The 20,270-nt window shown below is 47.6% G+C and overlaps 1 protein-coding gene across 26 annotated transcripts in view; it reads right to left on the reverse strand.

Moving 5' to 3' along the window:
• Positions 1–20,270, reverse strand: part of ARHGAP22 (Rho GTPase activating protein 22) — a 249,146-nt gene that overhangs the window by 103,811 nt on the left and 125,065 nt on the right. The window contains exon 1 of one of the 26 annotated variants that reach the window (XM_008961177.4): positions 9,235–9,330. The exons of 24 other annotated variants lie outside the window; for them this stretch is intronic. In XM_008961177.4, the coding sequence (XP_008959425.2) occupies positions 9,235–9,286 (52 nt within the window). In that variant the 5' untranslated portion in view covers positions 9,287–9,330. Of the gene's footprint in view, positions 1–9,234; positions 9,331–11,149; positions 18,137–20,270 lie in introns of those variants that run through there. One more of the 26 variants, XM_034930500.4, reaches the window with a different exon arrangement.

A 20,270-nucleotide genomic window follows, 5' to 3' on the forward strand; every position in this document is an offset into this window, starting at 1 on the left:
CAAAGTTTCTGTAAACCACTGAAGTATTAATCTGAACTATATTGTTTTAAATTAAGAGGCTAATTGTAATCCCCAGAATAACCACTAAGAAAATAACTAAAAGAATACCATGAAGAAACAATAAGAGAATTATATTGGTATGCTGGAAAATTTCTATTTAATACAAAAAGAAAGCAGTAATGGAGAAATAGAACAAAAAAGATATAACATGTATAGAAAACAAATTCCAAAGTGGCTAACATAAATCTGTATTATCAGTAATTACATTAAATATAAATGGAATAAATACTCCAACAAAAAGGCAAAGATTGGCCAATAAATTTTTTAAATAATCAAACAATTACTGCTTATGAGAGACACATTACATTAAAAAACACAAGTAGGTTGAAAGTAAAATGACGAGAAAAGATATACCATAAAAACAATACCCAAAAGAGATCTAGAGTGGGTATACAAATATCAGACAAAATTGACTTTAAAACAAAAATGTTACTGGATACAAAGAGGATGAACATTTTATAATGATAAAAGGGTAGTTGCAGGAGGAAGATAAAACAATTATAAACATATATGCCCCTATAAACAGAACCCCATAATTCACATGACAAAAATAAACAGAATGCAGGAGATTTTAATAATTGTTGGAGACTTTGATATCCTACTTTCAAAAATAAAACTAGGCAGAACATCAACAAGGAAACAGAAGACTTGAATAACATAAGGAATCAAGCAGACCTAACATACAACTGTAGAATGCTCCACCTAATAACAGCAGCATGCACATTCTTCTCAAATGCACACAGAACATATTTGAGGATAGACCATTTACTAAATCATAAAGTAAGCCTTAAAAATTTTAAAGGATTAACCAAAACAAAGTTTGAAAGTATATTCACTGACTACCAAGGAATGAAATTAGAAATCAATAAAAAAGGACATTTGAGAAATTCACAAATATGTGGAAACTGAACAACTCCCTTCTAAATACTCAAGAAGCTGATCATAGTGGCATCTGTGCTAGCATCTTTGGGTATTTAGGGGTGAGTTGGGACGTGTAGTCCCAACCATTCAAAAGGCTGAGGCAGGAAGATCGCTTGAGCCCAGGAGTTAGATGCAGCAGTGAGCTATGATTGTGCCACTGCATTCCAGCCTCAGTGACACAGCAAGACCTTAACTCAAAAAAAAACAAACAAACAAACAAAAAAAACCCAAAAAAACTAGAAAAACAATAGGAAAAATTTAAAAATCTATAAAAACAAAAGTTGGTTCTTTGAAAAAATTACCAAGTTTGACAAACTTTAGCTAGACTGACCAAGAAAAAAATAAAATTATTAAAATCAGGAATGACATAGGGAACATCACTACCAAACTTACAGAATAAAAAAGATTGTAAGGGATAATATGAAAAAGAGTTTGTGGCCAGGTACAGTGGCTCATGCCTGTAATCCCAGCACTTTGGGAGGCCAAGGCAGGAGGACTGCTTGAGGTTAGGAGTTTGAGACGAGCTTGGGCAACACAATGAGACCCCATCTCTAAACTTTTTTTCATTAAAAATTAGCCAGGTGTGGTGGTATGTGCTTGACTCCCACCTACTTGGGAGGCTGAGGTAGGAGGATTGCTGGAGCCCAGAGGTTTGAAGCTGCAGTGAGCCATGATTGTACCACTGGACTCCAGCCTGGATGACAGAGCAAGACCCTGTCTCAAAAATAAATAAATAAATAAATAAACAAAACCTATAACTGTTTGCCAACAAATTAGATGACTTAGATAAAGGAGACAAATTCCTAGAAAGGCACAAACTACCAAAACCAACTCAAAAAGAAATTTAAAATTTGTATTACTGAACATTTTAAGAATTAATACCAAATGTTCACAAACTCTTCCAAGAAACAGAAGAAAGGGAACAGTTCTCAATTCTTCCTATGGAGCCAGTAGTCCTCTGATATCAAAAACCAAGACATCACAAGAAAACTACAGACCAATATCTCTTATAAATACAGATAAAAAATCCTCAAGAAAAACTAGCAAAATACAATCCAAATCTACTGATGAATGGATAAACAAAATGTGGCATATTCATACTATGGAATATTACTCAGCCATAAAAAGGAATGAAGTAGCCATACATAGATGAACCTTGAAAACATTATGCTAAGTGAAAGAAGTCAATCACAAAAATACAATATATTTATTGTATGAAAACAGTTTCATGGTTGCCTAGGCTGCAGGGCTGGGGATGAGGGGACACGGGGAGGGTTGTTTCTGGAATGAGACATGACTACCAACGGGCATGGGGTTTCTTTCTGGGGTGATGACAATGTTCTAAAATTAGATTTTGGTGATAGTTGCATAACTCTGTGACTATATTAAAAACTGCTGAATTATATAAATTCAAATTCAATTCAATTGAATTAATTTCTATAATACATGAAATACACCTCAATACAGCTGTTTAAAAGAGTCCAGTGATAGGATGTTTAGAAGAGCCGGCAAAAGACAACTTAGGCAGGATAAGCATTAGCTACATAGCTGGCTGGGGGTGGGCGATAGGGAGAGATATTTTAGGGGTTCATTTCATTGAGGTGTTCCCCATTTTGGTCCCAGGATTCCTGGGGACCAAGGAGGGTCCCCTACAGGTACAAGGACCACAGAGTAACAAGATGAGAAAACACACCTCCAAGCCTCTTCTTCCTCTTCCCTTCGGGAGTTCAGACCTCTGAAGCTCTCTAGGAGACTTGCTGCCCTAAGGGCCGAGGTCAGGGACTTAGGGCTTCCTCAGGATTGGTTCCTCTCTGGAGCCATGAGAGCCAACCCCCTAACCCTGGAGGCCAGCAGCGTTGACCCTGGCTATGTGCTGTCGAGCCCCCACCCTCCAGCTGAAAGGCCACAGGACTCCTCTCCAAGCAGGTAGGAGGGGGTGCCGGGACTTCTCGTGTCCTGTTGCTAGGCACACCAGCAGTTCTGGGTTTCCTCAGAGAATCATCAAAGTTCAAGCCACCAGTGACCTAGAGATCATCGAGTTATGCTTGTTTCCCTCTTTCCAGATAAAGAAACTAAAGAAACTGAGGTTCTGAGTGGCAGGGAGCTGGGACGACTGCTGGCATTTCTGACAGTCTTGAGGCCTGCGTGCCTGTCCCCATTGCAGGTGGGAGGGCAGAGGCTCAGAGGCGTGAGGAGGAGGCCTGGCTAGGAAATGAAACCAAATTTCTCTGCTGGATGCTGGTTCCCTTTTTGAAAAACCCCCAGGGCTGCTGTGCAGGACACCGAGTGGAGAAGAAGTCACAAAGAGCGGCCCTTCTCAGAAATCGAGTGGAGCCAGAAGCCTCAAGGTTCAGTCTCCTGAGCATGGCCCGCAGGACGGCAAGGCTCGACCACATCCCAGCATGTGGTTCCAGGCCTCACATCTGTCCACGTCAGCCCACCACTGCCTTCAGAGTCAAGTCAGACATGAGGGCTGCCACCTCGCCTGGCCTCTGCCAGCCTTCCCAGCAGCAAGCATAAGACAGAGTCTGCCCTGGCCTTCAGGGAGCTTCTGACTCACTTAGTGAGGGAACAGATTGTGCAAAGTAATGACACATGTAGATTTACACATTATGGTAAGTGTTTTAAAGGAAAAATACATAATGGCAAGTGAGCAAACAACAGGGGTCAGAAAAGGCCTCTCAGGAAATAGTGACACTTAGGCCCAGACAAACAAGGAGCAAGGTGACTTCAGGCAGAGAGAAATGAGGGAAGCAAAAGCAGGCCACGTGTGAGAGGAGGATGGGGATGTGGGGAGCTGGAGACCACATGGCCGGCAGCGAATCGCACTGAGAATCAACTGTCACTGCCACTGGAACCACTGAGCATGCAGTGAGCAAGTAGGGAGCAGTGAGACCCCGCAGGTGACCTGCACAGGCCACACTGGCTACTGGAGAAGGGACTGGAGTTGAGGAGGGTCCATGTGGGAGGCCTTGTTGGGAGAGGCCACTGCAGCAGATGGGGCTGCAGGTGCTGGCATAGCATAGAGACAGCAGAAAGATTCAAGTGCACTTTGGAAATAGAACTGGCAGGATGTGGGGATGGCAAATTGGAGGAAAAGGATGAAATTGAGAATTCAGTTTTAGCCCGATTAGCTTTGGCCAATCTCTAGCCCAGGAGACATCCAATGGAGGTGTCCAGGGGTTAGAGGCCTGAGCCGGGAAAGTGACTAAAGATTCTGATGAGTTTGCCAGCCAGAGGGCCGAGCAAGCAAGCAAGAAGCATCAGAATGTGCAGGCCCCTAGGGACAGGAGCAGAGACGGAATGGCAGAGCAGGAGGCAGCCACTGTGCTGGCCTGAGGACTGTGGCTCCCCGAATGCTGCAGCGGAACAGCAGAACCGGTCCTATCACCCAGTCAGTGACAGCCATGCCTCCTGACCTCTCCCTCCAAGACAGAGCAGGGCACCCTGTCCCCTCATCTTGCACCAGACCAGCAGCAGCATTCCTGCCCAGGTCCACTGGCCTCTGTACTCTGGCTGCTGGGCACCCCAGTGAGCCCAAGCCTGGCACAGCCTATACTCTGTCCACCAGCAAAGGGGCACAGGGTCTGCAGGAACCCATGCCCAGAGCTCATCTATTACAATGCAGTGATAAACACAGTGGACTGCCACTGGGATCTGCTGGGTGTTGGGTAACCCAACAATAGGCTGGGTCCAGCCAGCAGGTGAGCTCAATGGTTTCCTGTCTCTGCCCACACTCTGCTCTTGCTACTGTTCACAAGTACAGATTCTGTGCTAGTGTGGTGTCAGGCCACATAGGTGACAAAGTGATCCCCAGCGGCAGACCCAGGCTCACCGCACCAAAGGGAATGAACTGAACTGGGCCCGAGGGCTGGGGCTCAGAGATGGATTCGGGCACAGGCCACCTGCCCAGGCTCGACTGCCCTCAGGCCCATTTGATGGCATCTTGAGAGGAAGTGGTGTGGTGCGGAAACCAGAGAGGTGGTCTGGGGAGCCTGGGAGGGGGAGGGGGAAACACAGTGCCAGCAAGGCTGGGAATCTGAGCCTTTTCTGCAGGCAATGTGGGGCCAAGGTGGGGTTTGAGGAGGATCATATAGTGTCTCCAGAGCTGTGGGTGGATGCTGGCTTGGGCAGTGGACTAGAAGGGGCAAGGGTGAACTCAGGATGGCCAGCCAGGAAGCAGTGCCATCAAGGCGATAAGTCGATGAGGGAATGCACAGGTGTTGCGGTGGCCTCCAGGGCAAGAGCACAGGAGCCATCAGCCATTGGTTGTGAGAAATGAAGAAGAGGGCAGGGTCGAGAGCCAGGAAAGCAGAAGAGGCAGTGGGAGTGCGGGACTGCACTGGAGTCTAATGAGGGGCTCTGGATCTGCAGGCCGCAGACAGGCACTGCAGAGCTTGGAGGGGGAATTTCGGAGGCATTTGTTTAGAGGCAATCACAGTCATCAGGGCCTTGAGGGAGACAGCTCAGAAGGTGAACAAACTTATAGCCAAAAGCCAGCAGGGCAGGGCTGCCTTCAGCCCTGGTTCTGCTGTTCTGCTGCAGCATTCAGGGAGCCACAGTCCTCAGGCAGCCCTCAGCAGCCCAGGAGGGGCCTAAGGGGAGCAGGCTCGCAGGTGCTCAGAGCGTCAGGACTGGTCATCTGGTCCAGTGCAGATGATCTCCTCCAAGGTAGAGCCTGACAGGGGGGCCAGGATGAGTGGGGAGGAGGACAAAGGGGATTCAGGGCTGGGCACACTGTTCCCTGGTGCTGGGAAAGGAGGGGAGGAACAATGGGCAGGGCTTATGGAGCATAGACAGGGACAAGAAATTGGTCTTGTTGGTTTTGTTTTTGAATTTTTGGTTGAGCAATTCAGGCAGGTTTATGGGCTGACAGGAGTTGACGGGAGGGAGGGTGAGGATGTTGGGAAGAGCATGGGACCTGGTCATGGGCAAAACCCCAGAAGGCAAGGAAGAGCTGCTGCTGCTGAGAGCAGCAGGAAGGGTGAGGGGTGAAGAGCTCCAAAGGCAGCTGGAGACGAAGCGGTGGCAGAGAATGAGCGCGTGTCAGGATCTAAGGGCCTACCAGTCCACTCCTGCCTCTCGCTGCCCTGGAACAAAGCTGACTCCATGCTGTGCTCCAGTACCACCTTCTTCCTCCAAATTTCCACCTTGGGTAACAATGCAAAGCTGAAGAAAATGAAATTTGCCACCAAAGAGACCCATCACAGAGCTCTAAATACAGATGCACCTGGAAACATGCCCCAGAAACAATACCCTCAGAGTTCAGACAAGTACATGAGCCCTCTGCTTTTAGGGGAGGCTTATCCTCTACAAATCAGATCCTGCTCACTGACCTTTCAGCTTTTTGGGAGCACCTGGAACCCAGGATTTCTCTATTTGTGACAACCTGTCTTGCATATGATATTAAGTGGGATTAATGTCACAGCATATCACACCCTCCCCTCCCTGAAAAAGGCATGCAACAATCCCTTCCCGGACCCACTGTGCCCACCTGCAGCTTTGCAGCCAGCAGGAGAGCAAGGGGCTCCTGGATAAAGCCCAGGATTTGGGTTTTAAAGGCGTGATGATGACACCTACTAATGTGGCTCTGGCTCTTGATATATTTTTGCTGCTCTCTTCATGAGATTATAGAATAGTTCAGCTTTTCTACTTTATCAAGTAGATTTTTACACAGGGACAAACATGCTAAAATGTTCTGTTGTAAGAGTTTGATTCATCCAAGAATGAAATCAATAAGAACAACTGTTGTCTTAGCTGTTGCTTTAATTGAAATGATATCAATGACTAACGGACTCTCTTTCAAACTTTTCTTGAAAAAAATGCACATACACATCTCTAGGCTAGAGAGTCAGATAGCTCCTTAGGTGGGTGGCAAGAGCTAAACACACACATGGATACATACACAGACATACTGTGTTACTGCTATTACAACCGAACAGTTCAATGTCCAAAGCAGCATTTCTCAAAGTGTGTCCACACATATGTGTGCCATGAAATGCTCTATGAAAAGAAGGTTCCCTAGGGAAAGGTGTGGAGACCATACCTCCAATCCACCTGACTTAGCGGGCACAACTGTGCCAGTGTGGCAAAGGCTCTGTTTGCTGTGAAAAAATCTTCCAAACTTTCATAATTCCTGATGTCTAAGATTATTTGACCAAATAACCCTTCCCGTGTTTATTGCAGAACTAATTGTGAACAATGGTTCAGACTCTCCGCCACCCAGCCAGACTGGCCACATGGGTTCAAATTTGTTAAATGAGCCTGCAGCATTTAAACCCTTGGAGATTTTGTACACTAAGAGATCAAACATCTGTCTTCCTTGAACCACAGACTCTCCAACAATTGCATGGGTTCTCTCCTCCCTGCCAGACAGTGGCTGGTCATCCACTCTGGCACCACAGTGCTCCCCACCCACTTGGCCAGCTTGGCTAACTTCCATGGGCTGCAGAACCTTGTAGGCACTTCAGACTCAGTGCCTACTCCCAGGCTGCTGTGGCCAGCTATCTCTCGGGTCGGTGGGAGGCTAGGGCCCAGCTGGGGAACACTCCCAGACCAGGCTTTTTCCTTACCTGGATTGGTGAAGCCAGCAGCTGGCCTTGGGGGTCCACAGCCCCAGAGGACAGACCTAAGCAAGAGGAGGTGCCCCTGGCTCCCTTCTGGGGCTGCTTAATGAGTCTATGTCCTCTCTAACCAAGACTTTGTAAATCCACCCTTGCTTTTGGGACTCTCTTTACCATGTTTACTGAAGAGGGGTCAGGAGAGACTAAAGCTGCTTGTCCAGGCCCTGGTGGGGGTGAAATCCTGGGCTCTGACCTGCCCTCGGGGAGCATGCAGCAAGACCTTGTCCTCTAAACCCTACTGCAGCCCTAGCTATTGTCATAGTGAAGACACCACACACAGGGCTCTCGGCCCCTGCTTCCAAGAATGAAGCCTCATGTGCAAAATTCTTTTTCATTCTTTCTACAATCAGAAGCTGAGAAAACTGTTGCTCTGTGACAATGAGAACCTTGCAACTACAGCACTCACATTTTTCACTTGGTTTTGGTTGCAAAGAGGCTCAACCATAGATCATACCTCATAGCCAGATTAACTGGGCTCCATTTTCCCTTGACCTCTCTACTTCCTGTGTAAATGTAGGGTCCTGTTTAGGTTTTTAAATAGTTAAGTATTATATATGTTATAAGCTACTTCAAACCCTTTGTGAAACCAGCCTGTACATTGATGGCACCATTCTCACCTGGACAAGGTCGAAGGCTGCCTGACCTTTTCTGTATCTGGATGCAGAATACACTTTTCGGAGGAAGGAAGACCTAGTGCTCATTCTGGCAGAGCCTGCCTTACCCTATATGGTTTACAGGCAAGGCTTCCCAGACTCACCTGGCCATAGGAGTCACTTGGGGAACTCCTTAAACACACAGGTTCCCAAGGCCTTCCCCAGAGCCTATCCAGCAGGCCAGGGTGGGGCCTGGGAATCTGCATGCTTAATAAGCGCGGCAGGTGAGTGTTAGGGTCAGGTGAGTTTAGGGAGCGCTGCAGTAAAGGGATGCACCACTATGTTCCCAACGATCAACAGGGATCATTTCAGTTAGTCAAGGGTTAAGTCGGCCGGGCCCCAGCCCCCGGGAGGCCGGACCTCCGGCGGCCGCCAACGTCCTAAGCGTGTTTCTGGGCTTTGGGCCCTCTCCAAGACTGCTGCATTCCTCAAGCAGCTCTGCTCGCAGGTTCTGCCGCGAGTTTTGGAAAACTCTGAGTCAGGGCCCCACCGTCCAAGTTTGTGACAGAGGCGGGCGAGAATGAATGGTCCCTCTCCCGGCGGTTAAGCCGCAGGGGCGGCGCAAGGCGCGGGCCGGGCTCGCGGTGCAGAGACCTGCGAGTGGGTCTGGGCGCCGGGGGTTCCTCCGTCCCGGCCGTGGACTTGGCGGACCTGCAGCCGGCGCCGCGGCCAGCCCCGGGCCCTGGAGGGCGGACCCTCCCCTCGGCTCTACCCACTCCCGCCCAGGGGCCGGACCCCACCCCCACTCCCACATGGGGACCGAGGAGCCCCAGGATGCGCCCCCGCGCCCCGAGTGAAGGGGAGCCTCCCCTTCCAAAGTTAGGAGACTCAGGGGAGCAGCAGCCGCACCTGAGCCCTTTCCAAAGCTGAGGCAGGTGCGGGCGGCCCTGGACACCCCGTGGCGAGTCCCCGAGGCGGGGCTGGCAGCCTCTGGCGGCGGCCGCAGGGAGCGGGGCGCACGTGCGCGCCGGAGTTACCTTTGGGCGCTAGCAGGTGTCCCCTCCAGTCCTTGCAGCAGCACAGCCCCATGGCAGCCGCCCGCGGCCCCGCCGCTCGGCTCCTCTCCCCGCCTGCCGCCTGCGCCCCGGGGCGGCGCGGCCGAGGTCCGGCCCACGGGCAGTGCCCAGCCGGGCGCAGGGTGCGCGGGGCCGCCGGCCCGCGGCTCCCGGGCCCTCACACTCCACCGCGGCCCCGCGCAGCGGGCATCCCGGCCTCCGGGCAGACCCTGCTAATCAATAGGAGAACGCGCAGATCGCGACCGCCGCGCCACTGCCCGCTTTTATCTCCGCGCGCCGGGGCGGCCCCGCGCTGCTCCCTGCCCTCGCCGGCGCCCTCCCCACGGCCCGTTACTCTCCCGGGGTGCCGGGCCGCGCGCTCACCCAGGAGCCGCCAGGGGGCGCCGCGGAGCCGGGGCTGCCTCCGTCTCCCTGGGAGCCAAGCAGGGGTTGGGGGCCACACCGGCCTGGCCTCCCCGCGCAGAATGGGAAGAAGGGACGCCCTCGCTGTGCAAGGGAGACGCCCCCAACCCCACCAGCATCCTCTGGGCAGTCATCTCAAGGGTGACTTTGTCGGGGGTGTTCAGGACCGCCGAGCTCTCAGTTTCCCAGCTCACCTGTACTGTGCAGTAGTAGGAAGAGGGAGTGTTTGCCCAGGCTACCCTCAAACCTGGCGGGCTACTTATGAGCTGTGTGACTTTGGATAAGTCATCTCCCCTCTGAGACTGTTTCCTCACCTGAAAAGTGAGGAAAATGATACCGGTTCAGATGCTACTTAGCACAAATTAAGAATTAAGTTATTCAAACTCTCTCTGTGCCCAGTTTCCCCACCTATAAAACAGAGAAGATAACAGAAACTGCTTCACCGGATGGTTGTGTCAATTAAATGAGTTGATATATACAAGGACTTAGAACCCAAGTGGCCTGTAGCTAAGTGTTTTGCAAGTGTGAGCTATCATCATCATCAAGTCTTGGCGAGGATTTGGGCACTTTTTCATGAGAGTGTGTTCGGTGCAATCACCTTGGAAGGTAACATGGAAGCTGCTTTATTAAAACTAAAAATGCTGCTGCCTTGGGAGCAAGCTATCTCATTTCTTAGTACGTACCCCATGGAAATGTGTCCCCACATGCCCAGGAAAGTCTATGGAAGGCTATTCATGGCAGCCTTGCTTGTGATTGCAAAAAGTTGGAACCACCAAAATGTTCACCAGTAAAAGAATCATCGGCCGGGCATGGTGGCTCGTGCTTGCAATCCCAGTACTTTAGGAGGCCAAAGTAGGTGGATCACTTGAGCCCAGGAGTTTGAGACCTGCCTGGGCAACATGGCAAAACCCCATCTCTACTAAAAATACAAAAATTAGCCATGCGTGGTAGCGCACACCTGTAATTGCAGCTACTTGGGAGGCTGAGGCATGATAATCACTTGAACTCGGGAGACAGATGTTGCAGTGAGCCGAGATTCGGCCACTGCACTCCAGCCTGGGTGACAGAGCGAGATTCTGTCTCAAAACAAACAAATGAAAGAATTATCAAGTACACTGGAATTTTCATAAGATGGTATATGATATAAAAGGAGAGTGCTATGGCTGAATGTTTGAGATTTACAGATTCATGGCACTTATGTAAAACACATACCCATACTCACAAAATATTACTATAGTGTTCACTCTGTACCATGCTCTGTTCTAGGCCCTTGGGCTTAGAAAAATATATGGGAGGAAAACAGGAAACCAAGAGTGGTTCCCTTTGGGGAGAGGGTGGAAGAAGAATGGAGTAAAGTGGGTGTCAAGAGACTTGGGTTTTTTATAATGGCCTCATTCTGTAAAAGGAAAGCATAATCAGGTATTATTGTGTAATTAAAGTAAATAATCAATTTACTTTGATTGAGATAATTATATTTTTAGGTGTTTGGCACAGAGTAGGCTTCTTCATGTAAGGTTCTTTGTCACCCCCCAGTTCCTAGGATCTGTTCCTGACCCTGAAGCAGGGCTGTGGTCCAGCTCTGATGGCCTTGACTTGACTGGAATTTTCTCCCTCCCTCCCTACCACAATTCCATTTGGGGAGAACAGAGGTGGTCTCAGAGGAGAATCTCAGCAAGGGCAGGCTGGAAAGCAGAGGCTGCCCAAGGCACGGAGCAGAAGAGTTAAATAAATGTGGGGGCAGGAAAGAATGACTTAGAGCAGGGAAGAGGTTTTCCCAGGAGTTAAGTCTTCATTCAAAGGAGAGATTAACAACAGCAGGGCAGATTTCTGCCTCCCTCCCTCTCCTTTAACTCCTCAGAAAGACCAGGGTGAGGCTTCGGGGAGAGAGAAGGGTTTTCCTGCGTTAGATCCGGAAAGAAAGAGGTTTTCACTTCATGACACATAGGTGGGGGTTACAAAGAGAGAGTAACTGAGAAAAAACAGAGAGACCTGACTTCTGGTTGCTGCCAAGTCATTTTAAACAGTTTTAGCACCAGGCAAGATCACTTAGTCACAGCGGGCTTAATGAGGCCCCAGGAATTCCAAGCTAGAGCTCCCTGCATTCAGGGAGAGCATCTGCGGGGAGTGAGCCCCTCGGGTGATTGTCCAACGGCCAAGTCCTACATTTGGAAAGCAAGATTTAAAAGAAAACATCACAGCGGCCATTGTGGGCCGCTTGTTTATCTTTCTAAGAGGAAGTAGCAAAGCAGGATCGTTTCAAATGAGCCTATTATAAAGGGTCAACGTCCCCATTGAACCGTTTAAATATATTTTGGGATACTCGACTTTTCAAAGCGGCTTTAAATATCAACTCCCAAGGCAGTTCAGCAGACAAATAGGAAGGCAGGGGCTTCTTGTTTTATTGCCTTTGGTTTCACACACTTTAATTCCTAATTACACATTGTCTTTTTATAGTTTTTTAGTTGTGTGTTCTTCCTCAAGGGGGAAGGAAAATAACATTCACTATGTGTTTCCCACCATGTGCCAGGCAACTCACAAAGGTTATCTCAGTTAACCACAGGACAACCGCATGAAGCAGATGCCATGAGATTCAATTTACAAAGGAAGAAACTAATGTTCAGAAAGGTGAAGAGACTTGCCCAAGACCAATGAGGGAGTAAGTGGCAGAGCCAAGATGGATGGGTGGATAAATGGATGGGTGCATGGATGGATGGATGGGCAGATGGATGGGTAAATGGATGGATGGATGGGTGGAAGGATGGATGGATGGATGGATGGAGTAATGGATGTTTGGATGGAGGTGTAGGTAGGTGAATAGATGGATGGATGGGTGGATGGTTGGTTGAATGGAGGTGTGGATGGGTGAATACATGAATGGATGGGTGGATGGATCGTTGATTGGATGGAGGTGTGGATAGATGAATAGATGAATGGATGGGTGGATGGATGGTTGCATGGAGGTGTGGATAGGTGAATAGATGGATGGATGGGTGGATGGATGGTTGGTTGGATGGAGGTGTGGATAGGTGAATAGATTGATGGATGGGTGGAGGGATGGTTGAATGGATGTGTTCCATAGGTGAACAGAAGGATGGATGATGGATGGTTTAATGGTTAAATAAACAGAAGAATGGGTAGTTTTCCCTAGTTAGGCCTAAAGTCATGGGCTGCGACTGGCAAAGCACCCACTTAGCATAGAATTTGTCTGAAAAATCAAATTTTCTGAACATAGCTCTGCCACCCAAATTTATGATGACCCCAAACTAACTAGAATTTAGCCAAAACATCAGGATCACACATGCTGCAAGGCTCTAGCTGTGCTCAAGCCGCCTTGCTCCAGAAGAAGGGCCAGAGGTGGGAGCCTCTAGGACATGTTTCCCAGCAGGAAGGCCAGCCTCCAGCCCACCACCAGGCACAGGGCAGAAGAGCTAGAACCAGGGGGTGGATATCCAGTGGGCACAATGGGCTCTGGGAGGAGGCTGGACACCAGGTTTGAGGACAAAGTTTCTATGGGATAGAGGCTGCCCCATTCATCCAGAGCTCTACTTCCTGCCACTTTACTCCATTTCTCTGGGAGACCCACAGTTGGGTGGTGAGAATGTCAAGCTGTTTCTAGGGGGTGCTGCTGCTGCTGAGATCCTGAAGCCTGTGCAGCCTGAGCCCCTGGTCCCAGATATGCCCCAGGTCATTCAAGGATTTTCTTAGGAGACTCAGGACCTTCCCTCCATAGTTCCTATGCAGGAGTCTGGATTGCTCCTCCCCAGAATATCCAAGGCACCCTCACAGCACTATCTCAGGTGTGAGCTCAGCCCTGGGTATCTCAGAGGAAGGGAATAAATGGGAATGTACCATCTTAGCCACAAGCATAGCTTAGGGAGCCTATAATGATCATTCTTTCCTTCACTCATGTACAAATGATGACTGAACACAGCTCAATGCCTGACACAAGGCCCAATGTGGGGCAGAGGATAGGAGGTTGCCCCGGGAGCTGTAGGGGACAGAAAGCCAGTCTGCCGAGGGTGGTAAAGAAAACTCTGCAGAGGAGAATGCTTTGAGGTGGGACCTGAGCTGCAAGGAGGGGTCCAGCACCTTAGGGGATGGCACAGGAATGGTCCCTGATATGGTGTAGACGTGTGTCCCCTCCAAGTCTCATGTTGAAGTATGACCTCCAGTGTTGGAGGTGGGCCTAGTGGGAGGTATTTGGGTCATGGGGCTGATTCTTTATGAATGGCCTGGTGCCATCCCCGTGGCAATAAGTGAGTTCTCACTCTGGTAGTTCACATGAGGGCTGGTTGTTTAAAAGAGTATGAGACCTCCTCCTTTTTCTCTCTCTCTCTCTGTCTGTTACTTTCTTGCCATGGGACACATATGCTCCCATCTGCCTTCTGCCATGATTGTAAACTTCCTGAGGCCTCCCCAGAAGCCAAGCAGATGTTAGTGCTATGCTTGTACAGCCCGCAGAACTTTGAGCCAAAATAAACCTCTTTTCCTTATAAATGACCCAGTCTCAGGTATTCCTTTATAGCAATTTGCATGGACTAACACAGTCCTCCAATGGGTGCAGTAGTATCCCATTAAGAACTTGCTCTTTACTTGGGTGGGGGGAGTCACAACATGGCATTTAGGGTAGGAGACATGATGCAGTCTGTGATTCTGACTGGCTAGCCTGGTGGCTAGAGCGAGATAGGGACTGGAAGGGGGAGACTGGAGCAGAGAAAAAGCAAAGATGCAAAAGGCATAAGCCAGGTGAGAGATGTGGGCCGAACACAGGTTGGAGGAGTTGGAGACCAGGCAGGGCAATGTGTTAGCTCAGGGGCCCCAGCTAACCACACCTTCCAGTTCTTGCATCTTATGTAATCCCCTCCCTCGAATCTAGGCTGCCCTATGAGCTGCTTTAATTGACAGAAGGTAGCAGAAGTGACTCTGGACCAATTCTGGGTCTAAGTCCTAAGAAAACTTGGCAGCTTCTGCTTTTCCCTGTCGTCAGGGAAAGCACCCCCTTGTAAACAGTGGAATTGTCCTGAGACTGTTGTGCTGCAAGAACCCCAACCTAGCAATGTGGAGAGGCCAAATGGAGAACTGAGGTCCAAGCCAGCAACCACACTGACTTCCAGCTGTGTGAGTGAGGCTGTCCTGGAAGTGGATTCTCCAAGTGATACCATGTGGAGCAGAGAGAAGCTGTCCCCACCAAGCCATGGCCACACTGCAGAACAGTGAGCAAATAAAATGTGTTTTGTTTTTAGCATGGTACTGGTATAAAAATAGGCATATAGACGATTGGAACAGAATAGAGAACCCAAAAATAAAGCCAAATACTTACAGTCAATTGATCTTCAACAAAACAAACAAAATATAAAAGTAGGGAAAGAACACCCTATTCAACAAATGGTGCTGTGATAATTGGTAAGCCACACATAGAAGAATGAAACTGGATCCTCATCTCTCACCTTATATAAAAATCAACTTGGCTGGGTGCAGTGGCTCACGCCTGTAATCCCAGCACTTTGGGAGGCCAACGTGGGCAGATCATCTGAGGTCAAGATTTCGAGACAGCTTTGCTAACATGGTGAAACCGCATCTCTACTAAATATACAAAAATTAGCCAGGCATGGTGGTGGTCATCTGTATTCCCAGCTACTTGGGAGGCTGAGGCAGGAGAATTGCTTGAACCCAGGAGGCGGAGGTTTCAGTGAGCCAAGACTGCACCACTGCACTCCAACCTGGGAGGCAGAGTGAGACTCCATCGCAAAAAAAAAAAAAAAAAAAAAAAAAAAAAAAAAAAAAAAAAAAATCAACCCAAGATGGATCAAAGACTTAAACCTAAGACCTGAAACTGTAAAAATTATAGAAGATAACATTGGAAAAACCCTTTTAGACATTGGCTTAGGCAAAGACTTCATGACCAAAAACCCAAAAGCAAATGCAACAAAAACAAAGATAAATAGATGGGACTTAATTAAACTAAAATGCTTCTGTATAGCAAAAGAAACAATCAGTAGAGCAAACAGACAACCCACAGAGTGGGAGAAAATCTTTGTGATCTTTACATCTGACAAAGGACTAACATCCAGAATCTAAAAAGAACTCAAACAAATCAACAAGAACAAAACAAATAATCCCATCAAAAAATGGGCTAAGGACACGAACAAACAATTCTCAAAAGAAGATATACAAATGGCCAACAAGCATATAGAAAAATGCTCAAGATCACTAATGATCAGGGAAATGCAAATCAAAACCACAACGCGATACCACCTTACTCTCACAAGAATGGCCATAATAAAAAAATAAAAATAAAATAGATGTTGGCGTGGATGTGGTGAGAAGCAAACACCTCTACACTGCTGGTGGGAATGGAAACTAATACAAAACCACTATGGAAAACAGTGTGGGGATTCCTTAAAGAACTAAAAGTAAAACTACCATTTGATTCAACAATCCCACTACTGGCTATCTACCCAGAGGAAAGTAAGTCATTATATGAAAAAGATACTTGCAGACGCATGTTTATAGCAGCGCAATTCGCTATTGCAAAAATATAGAACCAGCCCAAATTCCCATAAATCAATGAGTGGATAAAGAAAATGTAGTATATAAATACCATGGAATACTTCTTAGCCACAAAAAGGAATGAAATAATGGCATTTGCAGCAACTTAGATGGGACTGGAGACCATTATTCTAAGTGAAGTAACTCAGGAATGGAAAAGCAAACATCGTATGTTCTCACTCATAATTGGGAGCTAAGTTATGGGATGCAAAGGCATAAGAATGATACAATGGACTTTGGGGAATTGGGGGAAAGGGTGGCAGGAGGGTGAGGGATAAGAGACTACACACTGGGTACAATTTGCACTGCTGAGGTGATGGGTGCACCAAAATCTCAGAAATCACCACTAAAGGACTTATTCATGTAATAAACACCACATGTTTCCCCAAAACCTATTGAAATACATTTTTTTAAAAAAGGAAAATATGTGTTGTTTTAAGTCATTAAACTTTGGAGTAGTCTGTTAGGCAGTTACAGATAGCTGAAACATAGGAAGTGATGCAAAATCCTTATGGCTAGCACTGCCTGGCCCTGACAATGTGCCAGGCTAAGAGCTTGACATGTGCACGTTCACTTAGAATTCAGAGCAATCCTATGCATTCGATGTCATCATTATTTCCACTTTCAAGAGGAGGGCACCGAAATACAGAGAAGTGAAGTCATTTGCACAAGGTCACAACAGCTAATTCGTGGTTAAGCTCAGATTGGAGCCCAGCCCATCTTGCTTTCTAGCCTGTGATCTTAACAATTCTATGATAAATGTTTTTTGGGGAAAAGGAATGGGACTCGATGGTGAATAAGATGGCCTGTGGGACAAAGGCACACATAACTGTAGTTGAGACTTCCAGTTAAAAAAGACAAGCCCTGTGGAGTGCTGGATTGAGACCGCGGGTTATTGCTCCTAGCTTTTCAGAATAATGTCTGTCTCCTGCCAGCCCTGGCCTCTGGTAGAGGGAGCTTGTTGAAGAAGGGCGTGATGTAGACACTTTGTAGACAGCTTATCACAAAACATACCTTTGATTGGCACTAGTAACTCACGGGCATTATTTTGTTTAATTTTCACAATAGCCTGTAAGGGTGATATGTCATCAGATCCAATCTACAGGTGAGGATATGGACACCCGCCCAGGTTATGCGAGCTCTCAAGATCACACAGCTGGTAGGTAGAGGGTAGAGCCTGTCCTCCAATCTGGGCAGTCTGAACACTGCTGGTCACCTTCTTAACAACCACTCACTGCCTTCTGCCTCTTGGTGGTGAGGGTCTCATCTGGGCCTGCGTCCCTGCCCCCACCCCCTTCTCCCATCATATTTCTGATCTATATTAGGAGTTTGGCTAAAATTCAGTGTGCACACACACTGTATGTCCACATAACACAGGCCCACAGACATTGGAATTGGAAGGTTCTCTTTTAACACAACCTCCTCATTTTTCACAAGCAATTTTTTTTCTTTTTTTATTATACTTTAAGTTCTAGGGTACATGTGCACAACATGCAGGTTTGTTACATATGTATACATGTGTCATGTTGGTGTGCTGCACCCATTAACTCTTCATTTACATTAGGTATATCTCCTAATGCTATCCCTCCCCCAACCCCCCACCCCATGACAGGCCCCAGTGTGTGATGTTCCCCTTCCTGTGTCCAAGTGTTCTCTTTGTTCAATTCCCACCTATGAGTGAGAACATGCAGTGTTTGGTTTTTTTGTCCTTGTGATAGTTTGCTGAGAATGATGGTTTCCAGCTTCATCCATGTCCCTACAAAGGACATGAACTCATCCTTTTTTATGGCTGCATAGTATTCCATGGTGTATATGTTCATGAGCAATCTCTTGAGGGCCTACTTTGCACCAGGCACTGTAAGGTGAGTTAGTGACAAGTTGGGCCTGTCCTTATTGAACTCCAGTTTTTGCTCTGAAACAAATAGATATACAGAAGTGATAAGCAGAAATGAGGCTTCTTACACCCTCTCAAAATGTTTTATGCACTTTTAGCACAGTGCATGGAAGCCAACTGCTTTGCCTTCTGATATCTAGTTCAATCTCTGGTCAGACATATTAACAAGAACCCCTGTCCCCGTACTGACCCTCATCAACAGCATTGCTGTTGCTATTCATTTTGCAGACTCATTGTTCTGTTGTTGTTTTTTTTTTTAACTAAGTATATGATTCTGGGGAAGGTGGGTATTGCTCTTTTTCTGTTTGAAGCAGGCCCCATACATCTTTTTCTAGAGAAAAAGCTCTAGATCCCATAAGGACTGGTATTCTTTTTTCTTTCTTTTGATGAGACTTGTCTCATTTCTCTTTTTCCTTTGGCTTCCAGGAAGCTCAAGAAAAATTTAAAGCCTGGCTTTGGCAAATATGTAGGTCCTAACAGTCTTCATATTTGTGTTGTGGTTCATGATTTTGAGTTGCTACTTTTATTTGCATTTTCTCAGGCTCTCAATTATTTTGAACTATTGTGTTATCACTATTTTATTCTAAGTCTTCTCAATAGAGGCCATTTCAAATCCTGTGTGGAATAACAAAGGAGTAAACCAGAAGTCAGTAAACTTTCTCTAAGGGGCAGATAGTAAACATATTTAAGCTTTGAGGGCCATACAGTCTCTTTAGCAACTACTCAACTCCACCATTGTGGTGTGAAATCAACCATCGACACTACGTAAATGAATGAGTGTGGCTGTGTTCCAATAAAACTTTATGTACAATAGCAGGTGGCAAGCCAGATCTGGCCTGTGGACTGTACTTTACAGTGTTTTAAAAGAATTTTAGAGCATCTGGGAAGTAATTTCCTCTTAAGTCGGGAAGTACTTGGCTTAGAAAAAAAAGGAATGGATGGGAATTCTCTCCAAGATGTCTAGTCTCCACTTCCAGGTGACAGATTGTGGAAAAGCAGCTGTGAAAGCTGTCTGGGCAGTTTGGTTCAGGAGAGGAGAGGGCCGTGCCCAGGAGGGGTCAGTCCCTGACAGAGCAAGCTGTGAGGTCTGCCAGTGAGAGTGCATTCTCTGGCGCACTGGCAGTGCCCACTCCTTGGGGGGGGGAGGCAGTAGGGGCAGAGCTCTAGAAGTGCCGGCCAGCCAGGTTCCCCAGCTCGGGCCAATGGGCCTTCAGCTGCCACGGATGCTGTTCATGGAAGGAATGTGTCTGCAGCTCCAAATTCCCACAGAGAAAGACAAGGGGAATCGTTGGGGAGAAATTCCTGGGCCACATTTTTCTTGCTGTTCATGTGGCCTGAAGCCATTGAACTTGGCCAGCCTGCCCAGGGAGGGATTTACAAAGCCCATTGTCCTTTCCCTGAAGCCTCACCCCCACCCTGCCCCCACCTGCTCTTTCCAACTTTCTTTCCTCCCCCACCCCCAGGAGAAATGCAGCATGGGAAACAGCAGGAGGCCATGGGGCCAAGAGGGCTCTCTCTCCTTGCCATATGGACAAACACAGCAGAAGCTCCCAAAGGGGACAGGTACTTCCCAGCAGCTGTGATGACATCAGACCCTACCATGCACTCAGGGTGGGAGGCAGTCTCCGTTACCTGAGCAGGAGTCACTTAGTGGCATACACGCCACTTACTGTATGCCAAGCACTGTTCTGAGCATTCTGCATAAATTAACTCATTAATCCCTGCAAGAACCCTATCATAATCTCCATTTTACAGATGGGGAAACTAAGGCTTGAAGTGGTTAAGTGATTTATGTGGGTTCCAAATAGTAAGTGGAAAAGTCAGAATTAGAACTGAGGTGTCTGCCTCCAGGGTGATCCTTACTTTCTTACTTCTCACTTTTACTATGTGTGACCCCTCAGCTTAGCATTCTATTTACAGATATCACCTTAATGGTCTGCAGTTATAGGAAAAATTCATTTTACAAAGCATTTGCAGTCTGTCCTGCACACCTTTTAAGGCTCCCAGCACCCCCATGCTATAGAACATGAGACCCTGTATATGAACTAGGCCCATCTGGTGTCTGGTCCACTTAGCTGGGGCATAGTACTGTGCACACTGGGAGTTAACTAGTGCTCCTTGCACTGTTGCTGCTGTGGCTGCTGCTGACACT

The sequence above is a fragment of the Pan paniscus genome, chromosome 8 (assembly GCF_029289425.2).
Source record: "Pan paniscus chromosome 8, NHGRI_mPanPan1-v2.0_pri, whole genome shotgun sequence".
Lineage (NCBI taxonomy): Eukaryota > Metazoa > Chordata > Mammalia > Primates > Hominidae > Pan > Pan paniscus.